General features: G+C 35.3%; 1 protein-coding gene across 1 annotated transcript in view; it reads right to left on the bottom strand.

Moving 5' to 3' along the window:
• The window catches only part of LOC117064974 (cadherin-10), a 166,100-nt gene that overhangs the window by 22,000 nt on the left and 119,982 nt on the right, over positions 1–24,118 (bottom strand). The window contains exons 6-7 of the mRNA XM_033179263.1: positions 3,154–3,341; positions 1,395–1,648 (exon numbers count right to left, since the gene is read on the bottom strand). Of these exons, the coding sequence (XP_033035154.1) occupies positions 1,395–1,648; positions 3,154–3,341 (442 nt within the window). The remainder of the gene's footprint in view (positions 1–1,394; positions 1,649–3,153; positions 3,342–24,118) is intronic.

Consider the following 24,118-nt stretch of genomic DNA (forward strand, 5'->3'; position numbering starts at 1 on the left):
GAGATTTAGAAAACAAATGAAATCCAAAATACAGGATGGACTAACGGATTATGGTAAGCGTTCATTTTCATACTGAATAGTGTATATCAACGTACGTATTTCTTTAAAGTAATAGAACAAGTGTCACTGAAACTTTTTTTTTTTCATTTTCAGGAGTTTATGACATTTCATATGTTTTTAAGCTGTCATAAGAGGGAAAACAAGAATCAAAAAGACTCATCTTTCTAGAATGTTCTCAAAGATTTTGAAAAAGGCAGAATAAATAAACATAAAACAAAACAGAATCCTCTCAACTTTGATGGCTGTGTATTTAGGGGAGTTTCTAATATCATAATATAACCCACATTGCAGCATCATAATTACTTTTTTCTTTTTTCATGGAGACAGGGTATTGCTTTGTCAATGGAGAGCTGTGGTGTGAATGCAGCTCACGGCAGCCTTGACCTCCTGGGCTCAAGTGATCCTCCCATCTTAACTTCCTGAGTAGATGGGACTGTAAGTGTACACCACCATGCCCGGCTAATTTTTAAATTTTTTAATAGAGACGGGGTCTCAGTATGTTCCCCAGCCTGGTTTCGAACCCCTGAGCTTAAGCAATCTGTCCAACGTGGCTTCCAAAGTGCTGAGTACAGGTGTGAGCCAGCACATCCAACCTACTTTATAACTGTTAAAACTTCTCTCATTCAACCTTACATTTTATTTAATACCTTTAAAGCACAAATAAAGTGGTTTGGTTGTACTGTAAATGCAGAGTTGACATAGTACCCTGGATCTGTACCAGGGATCAGAACAACGAACACCGTAAGGAGACATGCAGGTGTAACAAGCAAGATTTCAGTCTAAAGGCCATGATAAAAATAAGAAAACCATGAAGCTTGTGCATGCCATACCCCAAAAACATTCAGAGGCAATTTACTAGAAATGCCTGTGCTCACCATATTTGTATACAACTTATGGAAGGACTCTTGTATCTTTCATTGCAATAAATGTTTTAAATAGAATTTCATGATCTCTATATGTATCTCCGCTTCTTTTTTTTTTTTCTCATTTTAAACTACATTTTGTTTTCCGATTTATTTATTTATTTTGAGACAGAGTCATGCCCTATTGCCTAGGCTGGAGTGCAAGGACATAATCTCAGCTCATGCAACCTCTGCATCCCAGGTTCAAGTGATCTCCTGCCTCAGCCTCCCAAGTAGCCAGGATTCCAGGTGTGTGCCACCATAACCGGCTCACTTTTTGTATCTTTAGTAGAGACGGGGTTTCACTATGTTGGCCAGGCTGATCTCGAACTCCTGACTTCGTGATCCACCCACCTCAGCCTCCTAAAGTGCTGGGATTACAGGTGTGAGCCACCGAGCTCAGCTATTTCCATTTTTAAAAGGCACACTTACCTAATAGGGCTGGAAATAGAATCTGGGTCCCTTGCCATTACAGTACCAATGATTGTGCCAACTTCAATATCTTCATGAACTTCAAACAGATAGGAGGACCTACTAAAAACAGGAGGCTCATCCACATCTTCTATAGAGATTTTCACTATGGTAGTATCTTTAAATGGTCCTAGGTAATAAAAACGGGGATCTACATGGGTATTTTCTGCTTCGACTTTCAGAGTGTAAAGTCTTCGGCTCTCATAGTCAAGTGGCTGTATAAAAAAATAAATCATCAAATTAAAGTGAGGGAAATTGGATGATATGCTCCCACCAAGGTACAATATGATTTTTAAGTTGTGGTTGAGTTCTCTTATGTAGTTCATTAATTATAAATAAAAAAGACAAACACAAATAATACAATCTTCATGTTGCATTTAGGATTCAACTTTTACTTTTTATGCATTCAATTAGTAATACTTTGGAACATAGGAAATTGAGAGTTTAAACCTTGGAAAAATTGGGATGGGTATTGAAACCTATCTTATAGTGGTAACATTACAAAAAGTGGGCTGATGGATGTTATATGTGTTTGTGTGTGAATGCGCATGTGCGGAGGTGTTAGCTACTGCTCAATGTTTCTAAGTAAATACATGCAGTTACCGTTTTACATTTATGCCATGATGTTTCCATTCAATGCAATGGGCTTATGATATTATAAAAGCATCATGAAACCCTGGAGACTAATATAAAACTTTCAAGTTATATCAAATATTCAAGATAAGAAAAACCTTCTGTAATAAGAAATATTTTGATAGTAATTTGGTAAATAGGTTATATGATAAAACAAAATACCTTAAATATTCATGTAGTTTAACTGTCAGAAGTATAAAATCAAGTATTTTATATCTCACCTATTCTAAAATGTATGTTTTGTTACCAGATAAAAGACGTTGTTAGTTCGGATTCCCTCAACCTTCTATTTTTGTTTCAAAAAGAAACAGATTCTATTTGTATTATTCCTGCTATCTGGTCTGAAAAATGACAAGACAGTTGCTTTCCCATTTGATAGTTACTGTCTATTTAATAACAGTTGGTTTGTACTTTGTACCTTGCAAAAGTATCTCAGGATAGTTTAATTATTAACTAATGCCTATGTAGTTACTCTATGTATGGCATTTCATTAGTACCTAAAGTTTAATGTGCCTTATTTTTTCTTCATAATGATGGCACTGTTGCTACAATAAAAAAACAGGTTACCTTTAGATTGTATCACTGAACATATGTTAGAAGAAAACTTACATTTATACAGCAGAAGGGAAAATGTGAACAATTAAATTATGTTCCAATCCATGCTGTCTCTTTTATTAGTAACTCTAATTATTGCTTCATCAGCTGGATAGATGGCATCACACTTTTTATACCTCCAACTAGGATGATATATTGCCATTATTAGGTATTAACTACACATTTTAAAATAAAACAATGTGATTATGATGTGCTTTTATTAATGTGGCTTAGAAATACGATTACACATATATTAACTTGCCTTTTATATTTTCTAAAATTTCAGGTTTCATGTCTCAATTAACCAAAACACGTGGTCAAAATTTTCAAGGAGCTCTTTGGCTTTATGTCTTTCTTATGTATACACAGTATAAATCACATTTTTGGAACATGAGAGTGGCATTTCCCAATGGATAATTCATGAGTGAAGAGGATATAATGCAATCCCTACTCCTGAAACACACAGATACTTATTTATATGAATGCTTTGCACCTGTTTCACAGTTATGATGCCTTCCTGTGTGTCCTTCTCAGTCACGATGTCAAACATATCAGTACCATCACCATCAATAATTCGGTATTCTACTTCAGCATTTTTCCCAGTGTCAGCATCAGTTGCTTTGACACTTCCAATGGCTGTGCCAACTGGGGAGGATTCAAGAACTCGAAGATGAATAGTGTCTGTAAAGTATAAAGAAAAGAAGAGAGAGAGAGAGAGACAGAGAGAGAGAGAGAGAGAGAGAGAGAGAGAGAGAGAGAGAGAGAGAGAGATTTCTCAATAGAATAGCCAAAAGCAAAATGTGTACAAGGCAATATAATAGATCTTAAACCCTAAATCAGATGTTGACAAATGATGAATACATCTAATATGGATAACATTAAGGTTTAGGAACTTTGGGGGCTTTGGTCTGTGCGTATTATGAATAGTAGGAAACAAGTCCTAACAGTAGGAGAAATTCTGGTTTAAAAATGAGTATGTTCATAAAGAGAGACAAGTTCATATCTTTTGCAGGAACATGGATAGAGGTGGAGTCCATTATCCTTAACACACGAATGCAGGAACAGAAAATCAAATACCACATGTTGTTACTCATAAGTGGGAGCTAAATGATGAGAACTCGCAGACACAAAGAGAGGAACAACAGACAGTGGGGCCTACTTGAGGCTGGAGGGTGGGAGGGGGGAGAGGAACAGAAAAACAATAACTACTGGGTAGTAGGCCTATTACCTGGGCTATGAAATATATATCTGTACAACAAACCCTGATGAAACAAGTTTACCTATGTAACAAACCTGCACATGTACCCCGAACCTAAAATAAAAGTTAAAAAATATTAGCATGTTGTCTCTTTATTTATTTATTTATTTAGAGATGAGTGTCTTGCTATGTTGCCCGGGCTGGTCTGAGCTCAAGCTATCCTCCCACCTTAATCTCTGGGTAGCTGGGGTTACAGGTGCAAGCCACTGCACCAACCAAGTATGTATTTTTTCATTGCATAGATCTGTTTTGAGTGCAGATATGTATTTATGTGTGTTTATACAATCACAACAAACCACAGGATATACAGTGAATGTTTCTATTTAGTTGTTTTGACTGTGCTATATTTAGTTATTTACTATTCATACTTATTTCAACTGCATGGCAGAACATGACAAAATCCAGTGAAATCAGCCATTATGGGTAGGAATCCTATTTCTACTTGTGACAGCAGGAACAAAGGACAGTCTATGGAAAAAACATAAAGATGCCCTTCGCAGTGTCAGAGTAAAAACACTAAATACTGACAAACTCCCCTTCATTCCAGAGCAAAACAAAAATTTATGTATGCTTTTGGTGTACTTAGATGTACTTCCAGCATGAACAACCTCTACTGCTAATGAGATTTATGTTTCAGCACCTGGTCATAAACTACGTATTTCTGATGCATTAATCGACCTCAAGTACACTTCTGATTATAGCACCTTCTTGCTCATAAACCTTAAGTAATTCTCCTTAATATATATAATAAAGTCCAGACCTCTTAGCTTGTCACAGTCTTGCCTGAATATATCTCTCCTATATCATTTTGCATTTAGTCACTTCCATGAAAGATATGGACCAAACTGGGCTTTTCAAAGTTTTCTAGTCAAAACTTAATTTCCTATATCACTATTTCTTCTTTCTTTGTCTCTTTTTTTCTTTTCTTTCTTTTTTTTTTTTTTTTCTAAATGGAGTCTCACTCTGTCACTCAGGATGAAGTGCTGGAGTTCTGTGACATGATCTTGACTCACTGCACCCTTGCCTTCCAGGTTCAAGTGATTCTCGTGCCTCAGCCTCCCGAGTAGCTGGGACTATAGGCACCTGGCACCACACCACAGCAGGTTAATTTTGGTATTTTTAGTAGAGACAGGGTTTTACCATATTGGTCAGGCTGGTCTTGAACTCCTGACCTCAGGTGATCTGCTCACCTCAACCTCCCAAAGTGTTGGGATTACAGGCATGAGCTGCTGTGCCCTGCCCTTATATCACCGTTTCTGTATTTCTCATGCTATTTCTCTCACATAAAATTCCTTCCCCTTAGCCTCATGTTATCATAATGCAGTTTACCAAATCTGAGAAAATGATACTGTTCAAAGCTGACTGTTTGTTGGGCTATGACAAGCCAAGGAGAGAGATCTCAGAAAAAATGAGCCAGCAGACACCTTGTTCTTAGGATTCTACTTCCTAGAACTGTGAGAAAATACATTTGTGTGGTTTAAGCCACCCATTCTGTGAGACTTTGTTGTGGCAGCCCTAACACATGACTGTGGGCATTTACATACACTACACGTTGGAAGACACTTCCTAAGAGACATCATTAAAACTCAGTTTCCATCACACTGTAGTTGGTGCCTTAGCCTGTATCCTTCTTCATTTTTCCATCTCTGGTAACACACCACTGAAAGCAATTCTCAACTCGTTACTTTGCCACCATCTTATTGGTTCTCTTTGCCTTTGCGGATTCTTCTTGCAACACCTGTCCCCTGGATATTCTGATGGCTCCCCTGTTCTCTTCCTTCAGTTGTCTGCTCTACGGGGACCTCCTCAAGAGCTTTCGCTAATAGCTTAACTGAAAATAGACTTATCAAAAATAGTGCTCGCAATCACTTCTCCTATCACCAGTCATCACCAGGCATTCTATTATCTACTTACTTATTTGTATGAAACATAAGAATGTAACAGTAAACAGGCACTTAGTATTTTTATCTAAGGGTTCATTTGAGTGTAGTAGCCACCATATCATTATTTGTACATTATCTTATACAATAAAATAAATTGTTTGTATATTGTATATTGCGCAGAAGCTTCCTACGTAGTCTACTAGCTCCTATGCTTGACCAAATCAAATCAATTTGTACACACTCTTAGTCCACATTGCTGCCCTGTTGCTCCTTAAAAACATTCTTATTATTAAGCTTTACTCAGTTTCAAAACTCTTTGATTGTTCCCATTTTACTTAAAAGAAAATATCCATAGGCTGACCCTTCGTAATTTATTTAGATCCTCTGTCCTGTCAGTTTCTCTCAAATTAATACATCCAATTATCTTGGTCTCTTTTAGCTTTGTCCAACAAACTTTTCCTACCTCAACATTTTTTCCTTCCCTATGAAAGATTTTCCACACAACTCTACCTCATAACCACATACTCTTTTAATATAGTTCACTATGATTCTACCACAGAACATCATAAAATCTAATCTGTTGATTGCAAGAACTTTCTTTAAAAACTAAATTTTATACAAGTGGCACCTCAATAAATGAATTTATTACTCCTTAGCAAAGGTGACCTTTCTAAAATACAAAAATGATTTCACTGCCTCAGTGAAAGCACTTATTGTTGATGTTAAATGTTTAATTTCATTTGGTGTATAAAGTCTTATAAAATTTGATTTCTGCTAAAATCTTCGTTGTTACTGGTATCTATTCTCAAAGCTAGACCATAGGAAATGCAGCCACAATATATTTTTTCAATTAATAAGCTTTCAATGAAAAATTTTAAATATGAGGAATATTTAAGAAAACAAATACAAACATATGGATAATGAAATCGAGATATATATACAACTTGAACACATCATTTAGAGAGCACAGATTCTTTTAGAGTCGACATAAAACATTTAATCCAATCTAACCAAATACTAAGTTATTAGGCAAGTTTAAATACATTTTGATAAACCACTGTCTACTAAATACTCTGACCATGCCACAATTAAGTTAAAGGTTAACACAGAAAAGATAAACTCAAATCCTTATATTCCTGAATATTTTAAAAGAATAAAATTAAAAATAACAGATAATACCAAGATTGTGAATGTTCGAAAATATTACCAACACTTATCTGCTAATAAAATTGAGTACTTAGCCTTAGTGGAAAATTCCTAAAAATAAAAAATATACCAAAATCTACAAAAGAGAACAAAAGAGAAAATCAAGTATGATTTAAAATATTCTACCCTTCCAAATCCAAAATGTTCACTCAAACAGTTTTTAAGGAACATTCACGGAAAAGAAAATTCCAGTCTTAATGGAAAGTCTTCTTGAGGAAAGAAAAGTGGGGTTCCTATTGCAACTCATGAGAACAGTATTACCCTGACATAAAACCAGACAGGAGAAGAAGAGTGAAGTGGGCATATAGTGTGGTCAAGATTCGGGCTGTATCACACCGTATCACATGGAAACGTATAATACTTAGTAAGTTCATTGAAAATTTTTTTGGTTTATGATCACTTATGTCAAGTTTAGCCTATTACAGACACTATTCTAATCATTTTACTACTAACTAAATTCCTGACTTCGTTCAAATCTCATCTTTGCCATTACAGTCACTCTTCTTTTCTGGAGATCTCATTTTGCATTTGATTGTCATATCTCCTCTGTCTTCTCCAATCTGTGAGAATTCTTTAATCTTTGTCTTTCATGACTGATAGTGTTTAGCTGTGTCCCTGCTCAAATCTCATCTTGAATTGTAGCTCCTGCAATTCCCACGTGTTATGAGAGGGACGTGGTGGGAGGTCACTGGATCATGGGGGCAGGTCTTTCCAGTGCTGTTCTCGTGAAATTGAGTAAGTCTCATGAGATCTGATGGTTTTATAAAAGGGAGTTCCCCTGAACAATCTCTTTTGCCTGCAGTCATGTAAGATGTCCCTTGCTCTTCCGCCATGACTGTGAGGCCTTCCCAGCCATGTGTAACTCTGAATCAATTAAACCTCTTTCCTTTATAAATTACCCTGTCTCAGGTACGTGTTTATTAGCAGCATGAAAACAGACTAATACAATGACTCTGACACTTTTAAAGAATACTTGTCAAGTTACTGTGCAGAATCTCTTTCAATGAGGGCCTCTCTGATATGTTCTTGTCATTAGATTAAAGTTATGCATTTTTGCAAGACTATCAGAAGCAGTCTGTTCTTAGTGTATTATATCATAGCAGGGAGTATTCAATATCAATATGTCTTAGGACTGATGATCTTAAGTCAATTAAGGTGTTTCTGCCAGTTTCCTCCTTTGTTAAGTTACTACTTTTTTTCCTTCACAGTTAATATATATCTTGGTGAAGACATTTTGAGTATATGCAAATATCCCATTCCTCCTAAAAAAAAATGCCCACTAAATGTAGCATCAATCAGTGATCTTGCTGGCAACAATTAACACTGCAGTTTACTAACAATGATTTTCAATTATTTTCATTCAGTTCCACATTTATTATTTGAAATTCTTCTGTAAGGAAAAGCTACCCCTTCTCTCTCATTTATTTTTACTTACACTTTTATTTATTTAGATCAGTATAGATTCAAAAACATTTATTTTATTTTATTTTATTTTATTTATTGGAATATAATAATATGGTTATTTATTGTTTTCTGCAAATTCTTCCAGATTCAGTTATTGGATGATATTTTTAGGCTGGCTCTGGTACTTTCAACATGTCTCCATCATTCTTTCAGCATGCTTCCTTAATTTCTGGCATCAAAAACTGTTCCAAGTTTATCTTATATTTTTTGTGCCTAAGCCCTCAAATCAAACAAGTTTCCATATATACATATATACATAAGTCTGGTTGCTTCTGCTTGAGAAAGAACCATAATTGTTTAATATAGTGCAGTATTAAGAATAAAAAAATAACTTCATAATGTGTAAATATGTCAAAATATGTACACGAAAGTAATTATTTGTATTTGAAATAAATCTGTGTATTGAATATAAAAAACTAAATAACAGCAAGTTATTGTTTACATGTTAATTGACCTTCATTTTAGAAATCAACGTACCTGCATCCTCAAAAAGTAATTTTGAAATCTATGATTTATAATATTAGTATTTAAGACTTTTCAGCAAAAGAGAAAAATTCACCACAAGAATAAAATGAAAGTATTTAAATAGCAACACTATAACATTAGAACTGATTATGTATCTTTTCACAAATGTGTATTTGTAAAGTAGTCACACATTTTTGTTTAATCATTGTTGCTGAAAAAGGCCTATAATTTCATTTCTTGGCAAGAAACACAACTGTAGTGCCCAAACACTGGTCAGCAATACCACTGTTTTCACATTGATATAAACTAAATTTTCTTAGAGATTTGCTGTCTTCTAAGTTTGAGGAATTGAAGAGAAAGTGAGAATAGGATTTCTTTTTGAGACGAAAATTAAGTGAGATATCAAAGATTAATGGGATCACAGAAACATACAAAGAAACCAGTCAACTTGCCTCCACTGGCCAACATTTAGAAAATTTGATAATCAATAAGATAATACATTCAGGTGATTAAAATACATTAAATCATATTTGGTTTTTGACAATGCAAGCTAAATAATTCAGTTCAGTATCTTAGTGACAAACAATTAATAGTTGTGGATTATATGTAAAGATAAAGATAGTCATATGAAGGTGGCAAAAAAAACAGAAGCCCAAATTGAAGGGAAATGAGAACCTAGAGAAGTAAGCACAAGACTAAAAGCTTTTATGGCCTGGGGATATTTGCCCTTTTCACAACATTTATCTTTATTTTTATGGCCTCTTGAAGCAAGCAGGAGATAGACCAAAGTCTAGGTTATCTACAAGGTTATTTACTGAAGCCGCCGATAGACTCCACAACAAACTAAACTTAACGAGCTTTGCGCTAGGTTTAAGGAGGATCCAGATGTAAGCCACCCTTGACAACATTTTAGATTTCACAGTGTAGGCTCAGATAACCCTGGTGATATCTATTTCTACAGACACAGATAGCATTAACTGCTAGGGGAGAGGGTGACACTGTGGTATCCACGACGGAATGGGATGAAGGATCATAAAGCAGTCTAAAATTACCTGAGGGAGATTCTGTGTACAGACAAGAAAACCTCTAAGCTTGTCCTAACTGACAGGACCCTTCCTGGCTTCTTCACATACATTTTTCTCTCAAGCGTCTTTTGCAAAAGTGAGGGACATTAATATCTCTGAAACGTTTATTATATAGCTCAATGAGAGTATAGTTGTAAACATTTAGCTCATAAAGCCAAAAAGAAATGAAAATGATGGCATTAGTTACCCTAAAATATAGAACAACTCATCAAATGTATATTGGAGAGAGAGATACATACACACACACAGATATACACACATGTATACACATATTCATATATACACACACATAAATATATTTATATATACATGCATATACATAATTATATGAGTGTATATATACATATGTGGATATACAATGGACAGTTTTACCAAGCTAATAGATCTTCAATATTTTCATTTATTCACCCTCTTTAGCAAAAATTAACTTTTGAAATTTTCCACTGAGGGCAAATTCAGCCCTGTCGCAATGTTGCAGTTTTTCCTGCCTTAAAGATCACAAGATCTCCCCTTTCAATGAATATCATGGTTTTTTTTTTCCCCCTGTTCTCTTCATGTCTCAACATAATGCTTGAACTGAGAAATATTAAAGATCTCCCCTTTCAATGAATATCATGTTTTTTTTTCCCCTGTTCTCTTCATGTCTCAACATAATGCTTGAACTGAGAAATATTAAGTCATATCTGTATATTAATCAAGTTATTTTATTGCCAAAGGCAGCTTTGACCTATATGGGAGAAGGATTACACTGAGGTGGTAATTTCTAAGTTTATCTTGCCAGGGACTAATTTTGATTTTTTCACACGTGCACTTTTTTTTTTTTTTTTTTTTTTTGAGGCAGAGTCTTATTTGGTCACCCAGGCTGGACTGCAGTGGTGCAACCTTGGCTCTCTGTAACATCCACTTCCGGGGTTCAAGTGATTCTCATGTGTCAGCCTTCTAAGTAGCTGGGATTATAATCGTGCAGCACCATGCCTGGCTAATTTTTTTTTTTTTTTTGAGGCGGAGTCTCGCTCTGTCGCCCGGACTGGAGTGCAGTGGCCGGATCTCAGCTCACTGCAAGCTCCGCCTCCCGGGTTCACGCCATTCTCCTGCCTCAGCCCCCGGAGCAGCTGGGACTACAGGCGCCCGCCACCTCGCCCGGCTAGTTTTTTTGTATTTTTAGTAGAGACGGGGTTTCACCGTGTTAGCCAAGATGGTCTTGATCTCCTGACCTCGTGATCCGCCCGTCTCGGCCTCCCAAAGTGCTGGGATTACAGGCTTGAGCCACCGCGCCCGGCCAAATTTTTGTATTTTTAGTATACATAGCTTTTCTCCATGTTACTCAGGCTGGTCTCAAACTCCTAGCTTCAGGTGCTCCACCTGTCTCAGCTTCCCAAAATGCTGGTATTGCAGGCATGAGCTACCGTGCCCAGCTCACATGCAAAATGTAAGTTAAAAATTCTCAGTCTGCATCTTTTTGGTTTTCCCCAGCAATCCTAAATTTATAAAATAATTTTTAGCAAAAGTTTAGTTTATAAAACAACATAGATCAATATTTTAATGATCTTCAGTTAGAAAGGAATTTCTAAAACAACAAAACAAAATTTAAAAAGGTTGATAAATCAGTCTATACTTAAACTAAAACCTTCTATAAAATGAAGGCAATGTAGAGAAAGTGAAACATTTTACAAATAAAGAGAAGATAGTTTCAGCACACATATTTACAAATATAGTATGTTTAAAGATCCATAAGAAAAGGCAGAATAACCTAGTAGAGAAATTAGTCAAGGATGTTGATAGAAAACAATTGACAGAGGAGGAAACATGAAAGATCAATAAACAGAGACAACTGTCCTAAAATTAAACCAGGTAAGTGCAAATTAAAGGCAACTTTATACTTATGAAATTAATAAAAGTTAAGTCTGACAATCCCAAGTGTTAAAAGTATGTGGTAGAATAAAAACTATTATGTAGAATTGATGGATGTTATATTTGACACAATGACTTTCGGAAATGTAGTTTCCTACAGCTGCTGTAACACAGTAACGAAAGCTAGGTGGCCAATAACTATAGAAACATACTGTCTGGCAGTTCTGGAAGATACAAGTCTGATAAGGACAATACTGTTAGAGGATCTTACCTTGCTGCTTCTGCTACTGGAATTAACTAGAAATTCTTGGTGCCCCTCAGCTTGTAGCTGTACCACTACCATTGCATAGCCATCTTCTCCCTGTGTATTCACGTGGCCTTCCCTGTCTCTGTGTCTTAATTGTCGCTTTTCATAAATATACCATTCCTATTGGATTAGGGCTTTAACTCTAGTAACCTCATTTTAAACTGATTTTCTCTATTCCCAAATAAGCTCAAATTCTGCGGTACTGGAGGTCAGTAATTCAACACATATGTAGACATAGGACATATAGAATTATTGTTTGTAAAATGAAAAAAAAAGGAAGTAAACCAAAGTGTCAAACAGCATGAGAACAGATGAATAAATCATTGTATAATCGCACATCTCAACATAATACAAAAGTGAAAAATGTGAGCTATACTTATATGAAAAAATATGGGTGAATCTTAGGTACATATTATTGAGTGAAAAAACCAAGTTTCAGAAAATGAGGTACAGTGTGATACTAGCTTTGTAAACCTAAAACAAGAAGAACTCAGTAAATTTTCTAGGAATACACACATACTACTATGAATATATACACACAGTTATATACATATATGCCTCCCCAACCCTGTCCCTTTCTATATCTATCATAGTCTCAATGATCAGATAGTATCACATGGTAACTAACTCTGGACTATCTAAAAGCAGAGGATGATGTATGTCCATGTGAAGTATTCTTAAAATCTTTGTAATGTAATTTTTCAGGTGGTGCTACTTATATTCTTTTGTATTTATTAAATACTACTAGAAAATTTAAAACAAACTAACAAACACATATACAACACAAATAGCTTTTTTTTTTTTTTTTTTTGAGATGGAGTCTTGCTCTGTTACCCAGGCTGGAGTGCAGTGGCCACGATCTCAGCTCACTGCAACCACTGCCTCCCATGTTCAAGCGATTCTCCCATCTCAGTCTCCCAAATAGCTGGGATTACAGGCGTGTGCCACCATGCCCGGCTAATTTTTTTTTTTTTTTTTTTTTTTTTTTTTGTATTTTTAGAAGAAATGGGGTTTCACCGTATTGGCTAGGCTGGTCTCGAACTCCTGACCTCAGGTGATCCACCAGCCTCCGCTTCCCAAAGTGCTGGGATTACAGGCATGAGCCACCGCACCCAGCCACAAATAATTTTCAAGTTGATAATTTAAAGTATGGATAGTATTCCTGGCACTCAACAGAGGCAAACACAGCTCTGCTATTTAAGATTTAAACAGAAAATCAAAAAACAGAAAAGCAACAATAACCCAAACATACAAAACACCTCCAAAACAAAACAACCTCTAGCAGAATCTGATCAACAAAATGGCTAATGTTGGAGTCATCAGATGCAGAACAATCCACACACAAACTCATGTTAAATATGTTTAAATAAGTAAAACTTGGCCAGGTACGGTGGCTCATGCCTGTAATCCCAGCACTTTGGGAGGCCGAGGTGGGTGGATCACCTTAGGTCGGGAGTTTGAGACCAGCCTGACCAACATGGAGAAATCCCATTACAAAATTAGCTGGGCATGGTGGCGCATGCCTGTAATCTCGGCTACTCCGGAGGCTGAGGCAGGAGAATCGCTTGAACATGGGAGGTGGAGGTTGCGGAGAGCCAAGATCGTACCATTGCACTCCAGCCTAGGCAACAAGAGTGAAACTCCATTTGAAAAAAAAAAAAAAAAGTAAAAGTTGACATAAAAATATGACTAGACTATAACTCTAAAAATGACTCAGCATATTTGATATTAAAACTAAACATAACTGAATATTAAAAACATAATCATTGAAGTTAAGAAAATAATGGATGAGTTAAAAAGATTAACATCATCCAGCAAGAAAGTAAGTGAGCTGAAGGATAAAAGGAAGGAAGTACAAGCATTTAAAAACAGTATGTAGGCTGGGCGTGGAGGCTCATGCCTGTAATCCCAGCACTTTGGGAGGCTGAGGTGGGCAGATCATGAGGTCAGGAGTTCCAGACCAGCCTGGCCAATATGGTGAAACCCCGTCTCTATTAAAAGTACAAAAATTAGCCAGGCGTGGTGGTGGTTGCCTGTAGTCCCAGCTACTTGGGGGCTGAGACAGGAGAATCGCTTGAACCCAGGAGACAGGCATTGCAGTGAGCAGAGATTGTGCCACTTCACCCCAGACTGGGCTGTAACAGAGCAAGACTCTGTCTCAAAAACAAACAAAAACTAATATGTAATTGTGAACGTTAAAAAAAAAAAGATTAAAATGTCAGTGACCTTTCAACAGCAACCCCTGATCCCACAAATTATTGAACAATATTATCAACATTTTATGATAACATGATTTTGAACCTTGAATGCTCATTTAGCCACCATATTAATGAAGTGTGATAAATCAGTGAAGATGGTTTTAGATTCAGCATAGTCCCTTTGGACCTTTTTAAGGAACCTAGTAAAGAACGCATTCTAGGAACATAAGGGACTAAAAATCAAGTTTTAGGAATGCATGAGATCCAGAAAGCTTGAATCCAAAGCAAGAAAGTAAAAAATAAAATAAAATAAAATAAAATAAAATAAAATAAAATAAAATAGTCCCCCCCATGCTGGAACCAGAATACTGAGGGCTCTAAGATTGCATCTTCAGGTCTGCCAAGTTGAAGCAAATGCTATAGAGCTGCTCACTAACAAATTTTCAACAGCTGCACACACAACACATCAAAAACACAAGCCTGTGATATCTTAGAAAATATCACCTTGCTAAAGAAGATCTATAATATTCATCAGTTGGAAATAATTACTTAGGAAATAAAATGCCTACCTTTTTTTCTCATTGACCTTTGGGAGCAATGCTATGCTCTGTTATACATTTTAGCACACGAGATCTAAATTTTATAGTTAACAGCACAGCATTTTTGAAAATTACACTAAAAAATCAGTTTGTGTCTTAAACAATAAAAAAATTTTGATACATTTAGTGCTGTTGTGAGATTGCTCTTGGGACAGAAAGCCAAAGAGGGAAGTTGACAATGGTGAATGTTAAAACAAAATACAGGCACACAGAAAGGAAACCTTTCATAGCATGGCATTTAAATATGCAAAGATAACTAACACAGAAAATGGGGGTGTGGGGGGGTGGGAAGGGAGGATGGGGAGTGAAATTATATTTGGGGAGAATAGAATGATGTGTAACTGATGTCCATTTTCATTAATCGTAAAAGCAAGTCAATGAGCAATGTATAAAAATATCTCAACAAATAACAAGAGGATATTAGTTAGAAAATTGTAGCTTAATCCTAGGTGAACTAAAAAGAATAATAAAGTTGTTATCTGTGAGAATTAGAGTTATAGATGAGAATGGAATGGATGGCTTATTTTATTTATGTATATATGCACACATATAGGCATACATATACACATTTAATACTCTAGTAAAAATTGTTTTTAAAAAATCAAAAAAATGTCCTAATGATAGAAGAAATAATCAGTTTATGATAAAAAGTTACCATATCAATGTTCTCTTCTGAAAGAGAGAGAACAAAGGGAGAAAACATTCCTTTGTTACATTAATTTTACTTTCACATGAAATTCATTGTGAATATTATCTCTGGAAATTTGTTCTCAAACATTTTATTTTTAGTTTGATCTCTTTGAGATTGTTTGATTTGTATTCTTAGGCACATGCTTAGAATCTGAAAATATGTCTGATTTAAACTTGCCATTACAGTTCTGGTCAAATATCCAAAATTATTTATTACTGTATTTTATTTTTTGATTGGTATAGAGACAATATTTGTTACAAGGTGTATTTCATGTTTATGAGAGTTAGTGTTTTTCATATTAATTCTATCTACTTTCAAGACTTAAACAGGAAAGTGAAGCATTTAATGCTTCGCATTAAAATGAATCTAAATTTTTTAAAATTTTACTGATGATACAATATAACTACATTGATGGTCGATCAGTTCTTTTCCACAGTAATTTCTCTGAAGAAATATAGATGGGGTATGTGTGTGCATGCATGCACATACGTACATTAATTTTTTTCTAGAGCACACATGCACATAAACATATTTATTTTTCCCTAAAACAAAAATTGATTATATGGCAACATCCGTAATTAATTCATTCAACAAATTTATATTCAGTTCCCTACATACATATGTTTATCGTGCTGTCTCTGGAATTACGTTTATGCTCAGAAATCATTTTTAGGACAAGATTTATTGGGTCCATTTCAAAATTGAAAAGTTAATTTCTATATTTTAAATGTATGAGAGTAATTCATTCACACTTTCTAATTTATTTCTAAGATGAGTCTGTTGAATACAAGTATCCTACTTTGTCAAGCAAACTGAAATTACTAATTGAGAACCAGCATGCTCTCCCTCCAAGGGTGTATGCCATTTCGGGCAAGCACTAGGCAGAGAACTAGAAAGCAGGCGTAGATCGTTTATGCATATGCTGACAAAGGCAAATGAGTGCTTAAGTTTCATTTCTCCTTAAAGACACCTATTTGCATGCTCCTTATTTTTTATCTTACAGTGATGAAGCTTTAATTATGTGGTACACTTTCCTATCAATTCTAATTTATAGTTGTTTTAAATTCATTTCCAGGTGTCAGATTGAATCATCTGCTTCCCTTTGAATGTTTAGGCAGATAAATATTTCCTCCTGGTGAGTACATTCTTAGTGTGGTTACCCATTGAAGCACAAAGGCATGAATGTGAGAAGGTGAGAGGTAATTGCCATTTCTATATCACATAAATAAAGTCGTATTTGTTGGGTACAGTGGCTCATGCCTGTAATCCCAGCACCTGGGAGACTGAGGTGGGTGGATCACGAGGTCAGGAGATCGAGGCCATCCTGGCTAACATGGTGAAACCCTGTCTCTACTAAAAATACAACAACAACAACAAAATTAGCCGGGAGTGGTGGCGGGCGCCTGTAGTCCTAGCTGCTCCGGAGGCTGAGGCAGGAGAATGGCGTGAACCCGGGAGGCAGAGCTTGCAGTGAGCCAAGATCAGCCACTGCACTGCAGCCTGGGTGACAGAGACAGACTCCGTCTCAAAAATAAAATAAAATAATAATAATAATAAAGTCGTATTGAGCAAGTAAAAATCTAGACGGTAATATTGCAAAGAAAGCTTCCAAAGGACTGAGCAAAATGTGGGGCTACATAAATAAGTGCAGTTTCATCCTGATACTGACAACCTACCACAGCATCTGCACTGTCAGTTATTAATGATTTCAAACAATTTTGATGCATTTATGGTTTTTCACTATTTGAGGCTGATATACCTGGTCACTTCTTCTATCAAAATTTGATCAGTAGGACCTTTGCACTTGAATATTTAAAATACTGCCAATTTGTGTACAAGAGTTAAAAATAACTGACAGCTCAATGTGAGTAAGAGACTTTGGAGGAAAGATATAATAGGTGATTTAAGAGATGTGACAGGGTGACTTCCTTAAGAACAACAAAATGATGCCAGAAATCAACTGGGAGGGCGACAAAGGCAAACTGCTTACCTCTAGATTTTGTTTAGCGACAAACAGCTGCTGTTTCTTTTTGTTGATAAAAACCAATAAAGTTCAAAGAGATATAATTTGTCCTCATCCTTTATTTTCTACTCTCGTTGCTACTCACATTTACATTAAAATTCTACTTTTCCAGAGTTGAGATGAAAAAGGCATCACATATATGAATCAACAAAATAATTTAACATTAGCTTATTTTTTTATTTGCTTTGTGTATAATCATATTGTAACATCTCTATGCTACATGATAATCTCGAACAATACTTGCTTTAAGAAAAATGACATAATTATGCATGTTTATAAACCATTCCATTGTATAATGCTTAAAAGATGTTTTTTAATGAGCTTAAGAGGAAGAAATTAAAAACAAGATAAAGCTCCTTGGAGGGAACTGCAGAGTAGTTAAGGAAATTATGCAATGCTAAATGGGCATTTAGGAGAAAGCAGAGGAGAGCTGAAAGTCACACCAGAGACTGAGAAACTACTGAGGCTTTCGAATTGAAGATTCTTACCAGAGGAAAGAGAGAAACCCAAATTTGTGAGCACTGGAGATACTATCATCAACTCAGCTTTGGGCATTTAAGTTAAATTAGAGCAAAACGAGATGCTGTACGATGTCTTAGTTTCCTGTTTAAGCTACTGAAGAAAGTAACTTGACAAAGCTTTCAGTGAAGCTGCCATGGATCCCCAGAGTCCTGGAAATCCGTTTTGCTACATTCCTCTAAAGCGGTCCCCAAGTTAATTGGCATCAATAGATAACACACAATTGCAATGTGTATAAACAATAAAAGCATATAGGATTCAGGAAAGTTAAGATAAACTTTAATCACTCATAAGTACATGATTTTGTCCTAGGTATTCTTTACAATGGATCTCACCTGAAATTGTTAAGTGTACTAAAAACTCTGTAACAACAGCTTTAATTGTGTCTAAACAGGTATGCATAACTGGTTTTACATCTATATTTGTAAATTTATACCTACAGAAGGTTATTGTCCACGTTGTCCTAGAGGATATCACGATGAAGAAGGAGTGTGAATCCCATTATGTAATATGCCAAGTAGTTCGGTCTAAGGCAACTTTCCACTGGACTAACTGGAATGTTCCAAGTAGGTTTTTGTGTAATTTCCATATACATGATTTCTCTTGGAAAACTATACACTTCATCACACACGGAAAATGTGTATTTCCCTGGGTTCTGTCATGCTAAACATTTAGCCTAGCTGATATCTTACATGTCTATTTTCACTAATATCTCGTTTGCACACATCTGATTGACATGCTGTATTTCACTAGCTACTAGATAGCACTGTCTTTCTGCAGGCATCTCAGTTCAAAATGCTCAAGTCCAATTGAAATCCCTGTCCCTCTCTTCAAATAAACACTTCTGGTAGAAAGCTTGAAAGTATCTTTTCATTGATATTTTACCTTTTATCCCTCAAATCTTTTATTTACCTAGTTACTAAATTGTCTTAAATATATCTCAAATTCCTCTTCTCTTCAGCATTAGTTCAGACTGCATCAACTCTTGCTGTTTCCATCCAGCAATGTGCTTTATCGCTATCAAAATAATTGGTCAAAACGAAGAACTGTGCCTGATGTTCTCCGAAAAAAAGATCTCTTAAATAATACATGTAGCATTTTATCTTTTTATTCAACCCTTTCATGATGCTAACAATGTCTTATCTCATAATCTCACCTCTCACAATCCCTGATTTAAACCAAATTACACATATTTCACTGAAGTCTGTTTTTATTCGTTTTATCTTCTCTAACAACAATAACCACCAAAAATGTTCTTTCCCTCAGCGCCCCTTATTTTCCTGCCTGGAAAATTCTTATTCATTTTAGAAGTAGTTTTAAATAATGTTCTTTTTCATGATTCCCTTATGTCTAAAATATTTAATTATTTAGGCAATTATGGCACTAATCTTATTGCATTACACTCCAGTTATATTTGTGTACATGTTTATGTTTTGTGTATATGTGTATAAATATAAGTATATATAATCATATATATTTTTGTGTATATACAGATAAATATAAGTATATATAGTCTTATATAAACTTATATAAATATATGTAGCCTTATATATACTTATATAATTAAATATATAGTCTTATATAACTTATATAAATATATGTAGCCTTATATATACTTATATAATTAAATATACTTATATTCATACATAGATACACAAAACATAAACATGTACACACATATTATATATATTTATTTTTATACATTTATACACAAAACATATATATATATGTAGAGTTATGTTTCACTTAACAGGGATACGTTCTGAGAAATGCACTGTTAGGTAGTTTTGCTGTACAAACATCACAGAGTGTACTTACACAAACCTAGATGGTATCGCCTTCTACACAACTAGGCTATATAGTAGAATCTACTGCTCCTAGTCTAGAAACCTGCACAGCATGTTACTGTATTGAATACTGCAGACGTGTAACACAATGGTATTTGTGTGTCTAAACATAGCTAAACACAGTAAAAATTAAGTATTGGTATTCTAATCTTATGAGACCACCATCGCAATAGGTGGTCCGTCATTGACTGAAATGTCATTATGGAGTGCATGACTGTACAGTTACAAAGGCAAGCGAGAAAAAGTGAGACAGACAATGAGTATAAGAGAAACTGAAATGAAAAAAAGTAAATGTGTGTACGTACGTGTGTCTGTGTGTGTGAGAGACAGAGAGAGAGAGTTTGGGTCTGTTTATCCCACCAAAATGCAAATTAGTTGTGAACGTATCCTGTACATAATTTCTTACTTTAAGACAATTACAGTTCATTTTTATTTCTTAGCACAGTTCTCGGCACATATAGGGCTTCAGTTAATGTTTAATAAATCAATGAATGCTTTAATGATATAATTTCTTTTGTAACTCCTTCAAACTATAGGCATTGGGAACATGAGGGAAAATCACTCTACATCTAACCAACATAAATTGTAGAACAGTGCTTTTGCATGTCAGTAGGTTCATTTATTTCTAGATAATAAAACAGGGAAAAAGAGACATTTTTAATTTTATTCTCTTCTTTCTCATGCTGAACCATCTTCCTTGGGGCATACCTGACAGTTGCTGTAGTTGAAAAGTGCTTGATAATTTTAAAATATGCAAATCAGCCTGGGGCCTACATTACCCTGGGATCCCCGGCAGAGGAGAGGTTGACTCTATTTACAAAGTGAAAATCAGCACTTATTAAATCAAATCTCTCTTGTACCAGGCAGGGATTATGATAGTCTCACAGCTCACTGAACGTACGTGTCTTAAATCCCTATGTATATCATATAGATATTTCCTTGAAAGACCTTGTCCCATGCAAACTTGTTTATCTGCCCAGGCAGTATAAAGATCCCAGAAAAGAGGTCAGTCGTGTTTGGTCCTTGGATACTGCAAAAGCACCAAGCAATAAAAGTATGATTTACCTGTCTCTGTATCAACATGCATACACATTTTAAGAATTCAGTGTGTCCTGCCTGAATTTTGCCCTATAATCTATATAAAAGTAGTGAACCACAGAATCAACTAAAGTGGGATGCACGAAGGAAGATTAAATTTTTGATGTGCCAGTATCTTTCTAGGTGTAGTGCTTTGAAGCATAGGCTTAAAAGCCAAATAACCTGGATCCTCAACCTGCTTCTTATTTATTTCATGAACAAGCGACTTTACATTTACATGATTCTGTTTTTTTAACTAACGAAAAGGGGTAGATTTATGTTGGTGCAAAAGTAATCACAGTTTTTGCTATTAATGGCAAAATTACTTTTGCACCAACCTAATACATTATCCATCTCATACGGATGATGTAAAGATTAAGTGAGTTTATATTTGCACTATATTTTATAGTAGCATTTAGTACATGCTATAACAATGCCTAATACTATTATTTTTATACTGTTGCTGTTTTATTTGGGCAAACCAGATAATCCTTTTTAAAGTAATTTAATGAAATAAAGTCGGTAGCCCATCAATGGCATTCAGATAAACAAACAAGCATGCATAGCTATGACATCTCTTTTAGATGATTATTCTGTAAATAATTCTGGAATTGTTTACAGTTGCTTCTGAATTGGTTGTAGTTGTGGATAATCCTTAGAGTTAATTTGATGGGAAATATGAAGAATTGATGTTGAAATTCTCAGGAAGTAAGATCTTACCTCACTTTATTTGTATACTCAAAGTCTTCCATCACGTATAATTTATTTTAATAAAAACTGTCTTTTAAGTGTGGAAATTTTTATTAATTTTCAAAACTAACATTAACCAAATGATGAAAAACTATTTATATTTGTCCTTATTGTCAATAATCCATGGGAAATTATAGTAGACAACAATACATTCACTCGTTTGAGTGCATTTAGGATCGATCTGGATGCTTACATAATAAATATCATATCAAATTCTCATTTAAGTTGACATTGGTTATCTATATACATGATACCCTGCATACATATGAGAGAGTCACTCAATCACACAGTGACCTTTTGCTTGGAGTTTGTAAGTTTTTTTCCTCCCTCAAAAAGGCTCAGCAAAGCTGACACTACATAAATGTACATGTTATTGGTCCATGACTTTTATTTGTCAACCTAAATTGTGTGCAATAATGTCTGTGAGTCAGTGAGTGTACAGAAGCATGATTCTATAAAAGTCAGGTTTCTTAGGAGCTCACACCATTGGTAAGTGGAATTTGAAAACAATCTGCTTTCCTTGACTTTTGTCCCTGTGATGGGATGTATGGAAGAGCACCTACCTGTGAATAAAAGGCTCTGTTTTCTTTCTTTCTTTTTTTTTTTTTTGGAACTAGTTCCCAATCCTAGGCACCAACCAGTTGACTGGGAACCTGACCTCCTGCTTAGCTGCTTTTGCAAACTCTTTTTCTCTAGGCCTTGGCCTTCTTCTCTGGTGCCTATTTTTGTTCCTTGAAGATATTGGAGAGCCTTTTCAAATAGAGATTCTCTGGAGTGTTAAGGCAAAGATGGAATTAGCCAGACCTCAGTACATTAGATGTCCCTTAATCATTAACTATGGACGGATGAAAATCAATATTGTAACATTTTCTCAGGGACTTTTTTTGTAAAACCTTTTGGAAACAAATACTGTTGTCCCAGTTGGTTTTGCAAAGCCCTACAATGATCATGTTTCAGTAATTTAAGCTTTTCATAGACCTTTCCAATGATCTGCTTTAACAATTTTACATAATTTTATGATTTTCTATGTTTTTATGATTTTAGAGAAAGAAGGAAGGAAAAGGGGTAAACAGGACTAAAAATATTCAAGTGAAAATACCAGGCAAATAGATTTAAGGTATGGAAGTATAATATTTTTCTAATATTAGCACAATGAAGGAGAAAAACTTAAGGATTATTGAATGTTTGGCTGGAGACCAGGAAAATTTGCTCTGGAATCCTCCTTAATGGAACTGTTATTGGTACACATGAAGTAAGTGCATTTATTTTGTATACATTTTAATATTTAGAGCAAAAGAGTAGAAAATACTTTTAGATATCAGTTTTAAGGTGCATCCCGACCTTCCAATCCATGGACTCCTTTTTAGAATTATACTAATGTGCATGTATTAATGTTCACATATTTATATACTTTTAAAACCATGAGACTATAAAGATAACTTCGATCAGGCACACAGTTATTATTTTGTTAATGCCAATGATAATTTATAATTATCAATGTTACCCTGAGGATAAAGCCCTCTAAACTCATCTCCCATCAACCTCCTCATTCTTTGGAATGTTTCAGTTGTGGATAGACTCCCTTCAATTTCCAACCTCAGGGTTTCCCACATGCTGATCTTTTTGCTAAGTGGATTTCTCCCTCTGTTGGTGGCTAGATATTGCAGTGCTTAGGTGAAATATCACCTTTTGAATGAGAGCTTCTATTAGCCTTCCCCCTCCCCTAATCGTTAAATCCTGCTTACAATGGAATTGTTTCACGTTACTCTTTTTATACAGGACTGAACTACCCCTTGCCAGTGTACAATGCTTTTACTTATGTATGATTTGTCTCTGCTGCTTTAAAGAAAGGCGACAGGGATACAAACCAGGACTTTTTGTTGTTGTTTTGACAAATGCCATATGCTTGGACTTAGTTTCTGAAATGGCTATATTAGTCTGTTCTCATACTGCTAATAAAGACATACCTGAGACTGGGTAATTTATAAAGGAAAGAGGTTTAATTGACTCACAGTTCCACATGGCTGGTGAGGCCTCACAATCGTGGTGGAAGGTGAATGAAAAGCAGTCATGTCTTACATGGCAGCAGGAAAGAGAGAGCTTGTGTAGAGGAACTCCACTTTATAAAACCGTCATCTCTCATGAGACGTATTCACTATCACAAGAACAACATGGGAAAGACCACCCCTGTGATTTAATTACCTCCCACTAGGTCCCTCCCATGACACGTGGGAA

This window comes from Trachypithecus francoisi, unplaced genomic scaffold (genome assembly GCF_009764315.1).
Source record: "Trachypithecus francoisi isolate TF-2019V2 unplaced genomic scaffold, Tfra_2.0 Lachesis_group2, whole genome shotgun sequence".
NCBI lineage: Eukaryota > Metazoa > Chordata > Mammalia > Primates > Cercopithecidae > Trachypithecus > Trachypithecus francoisi.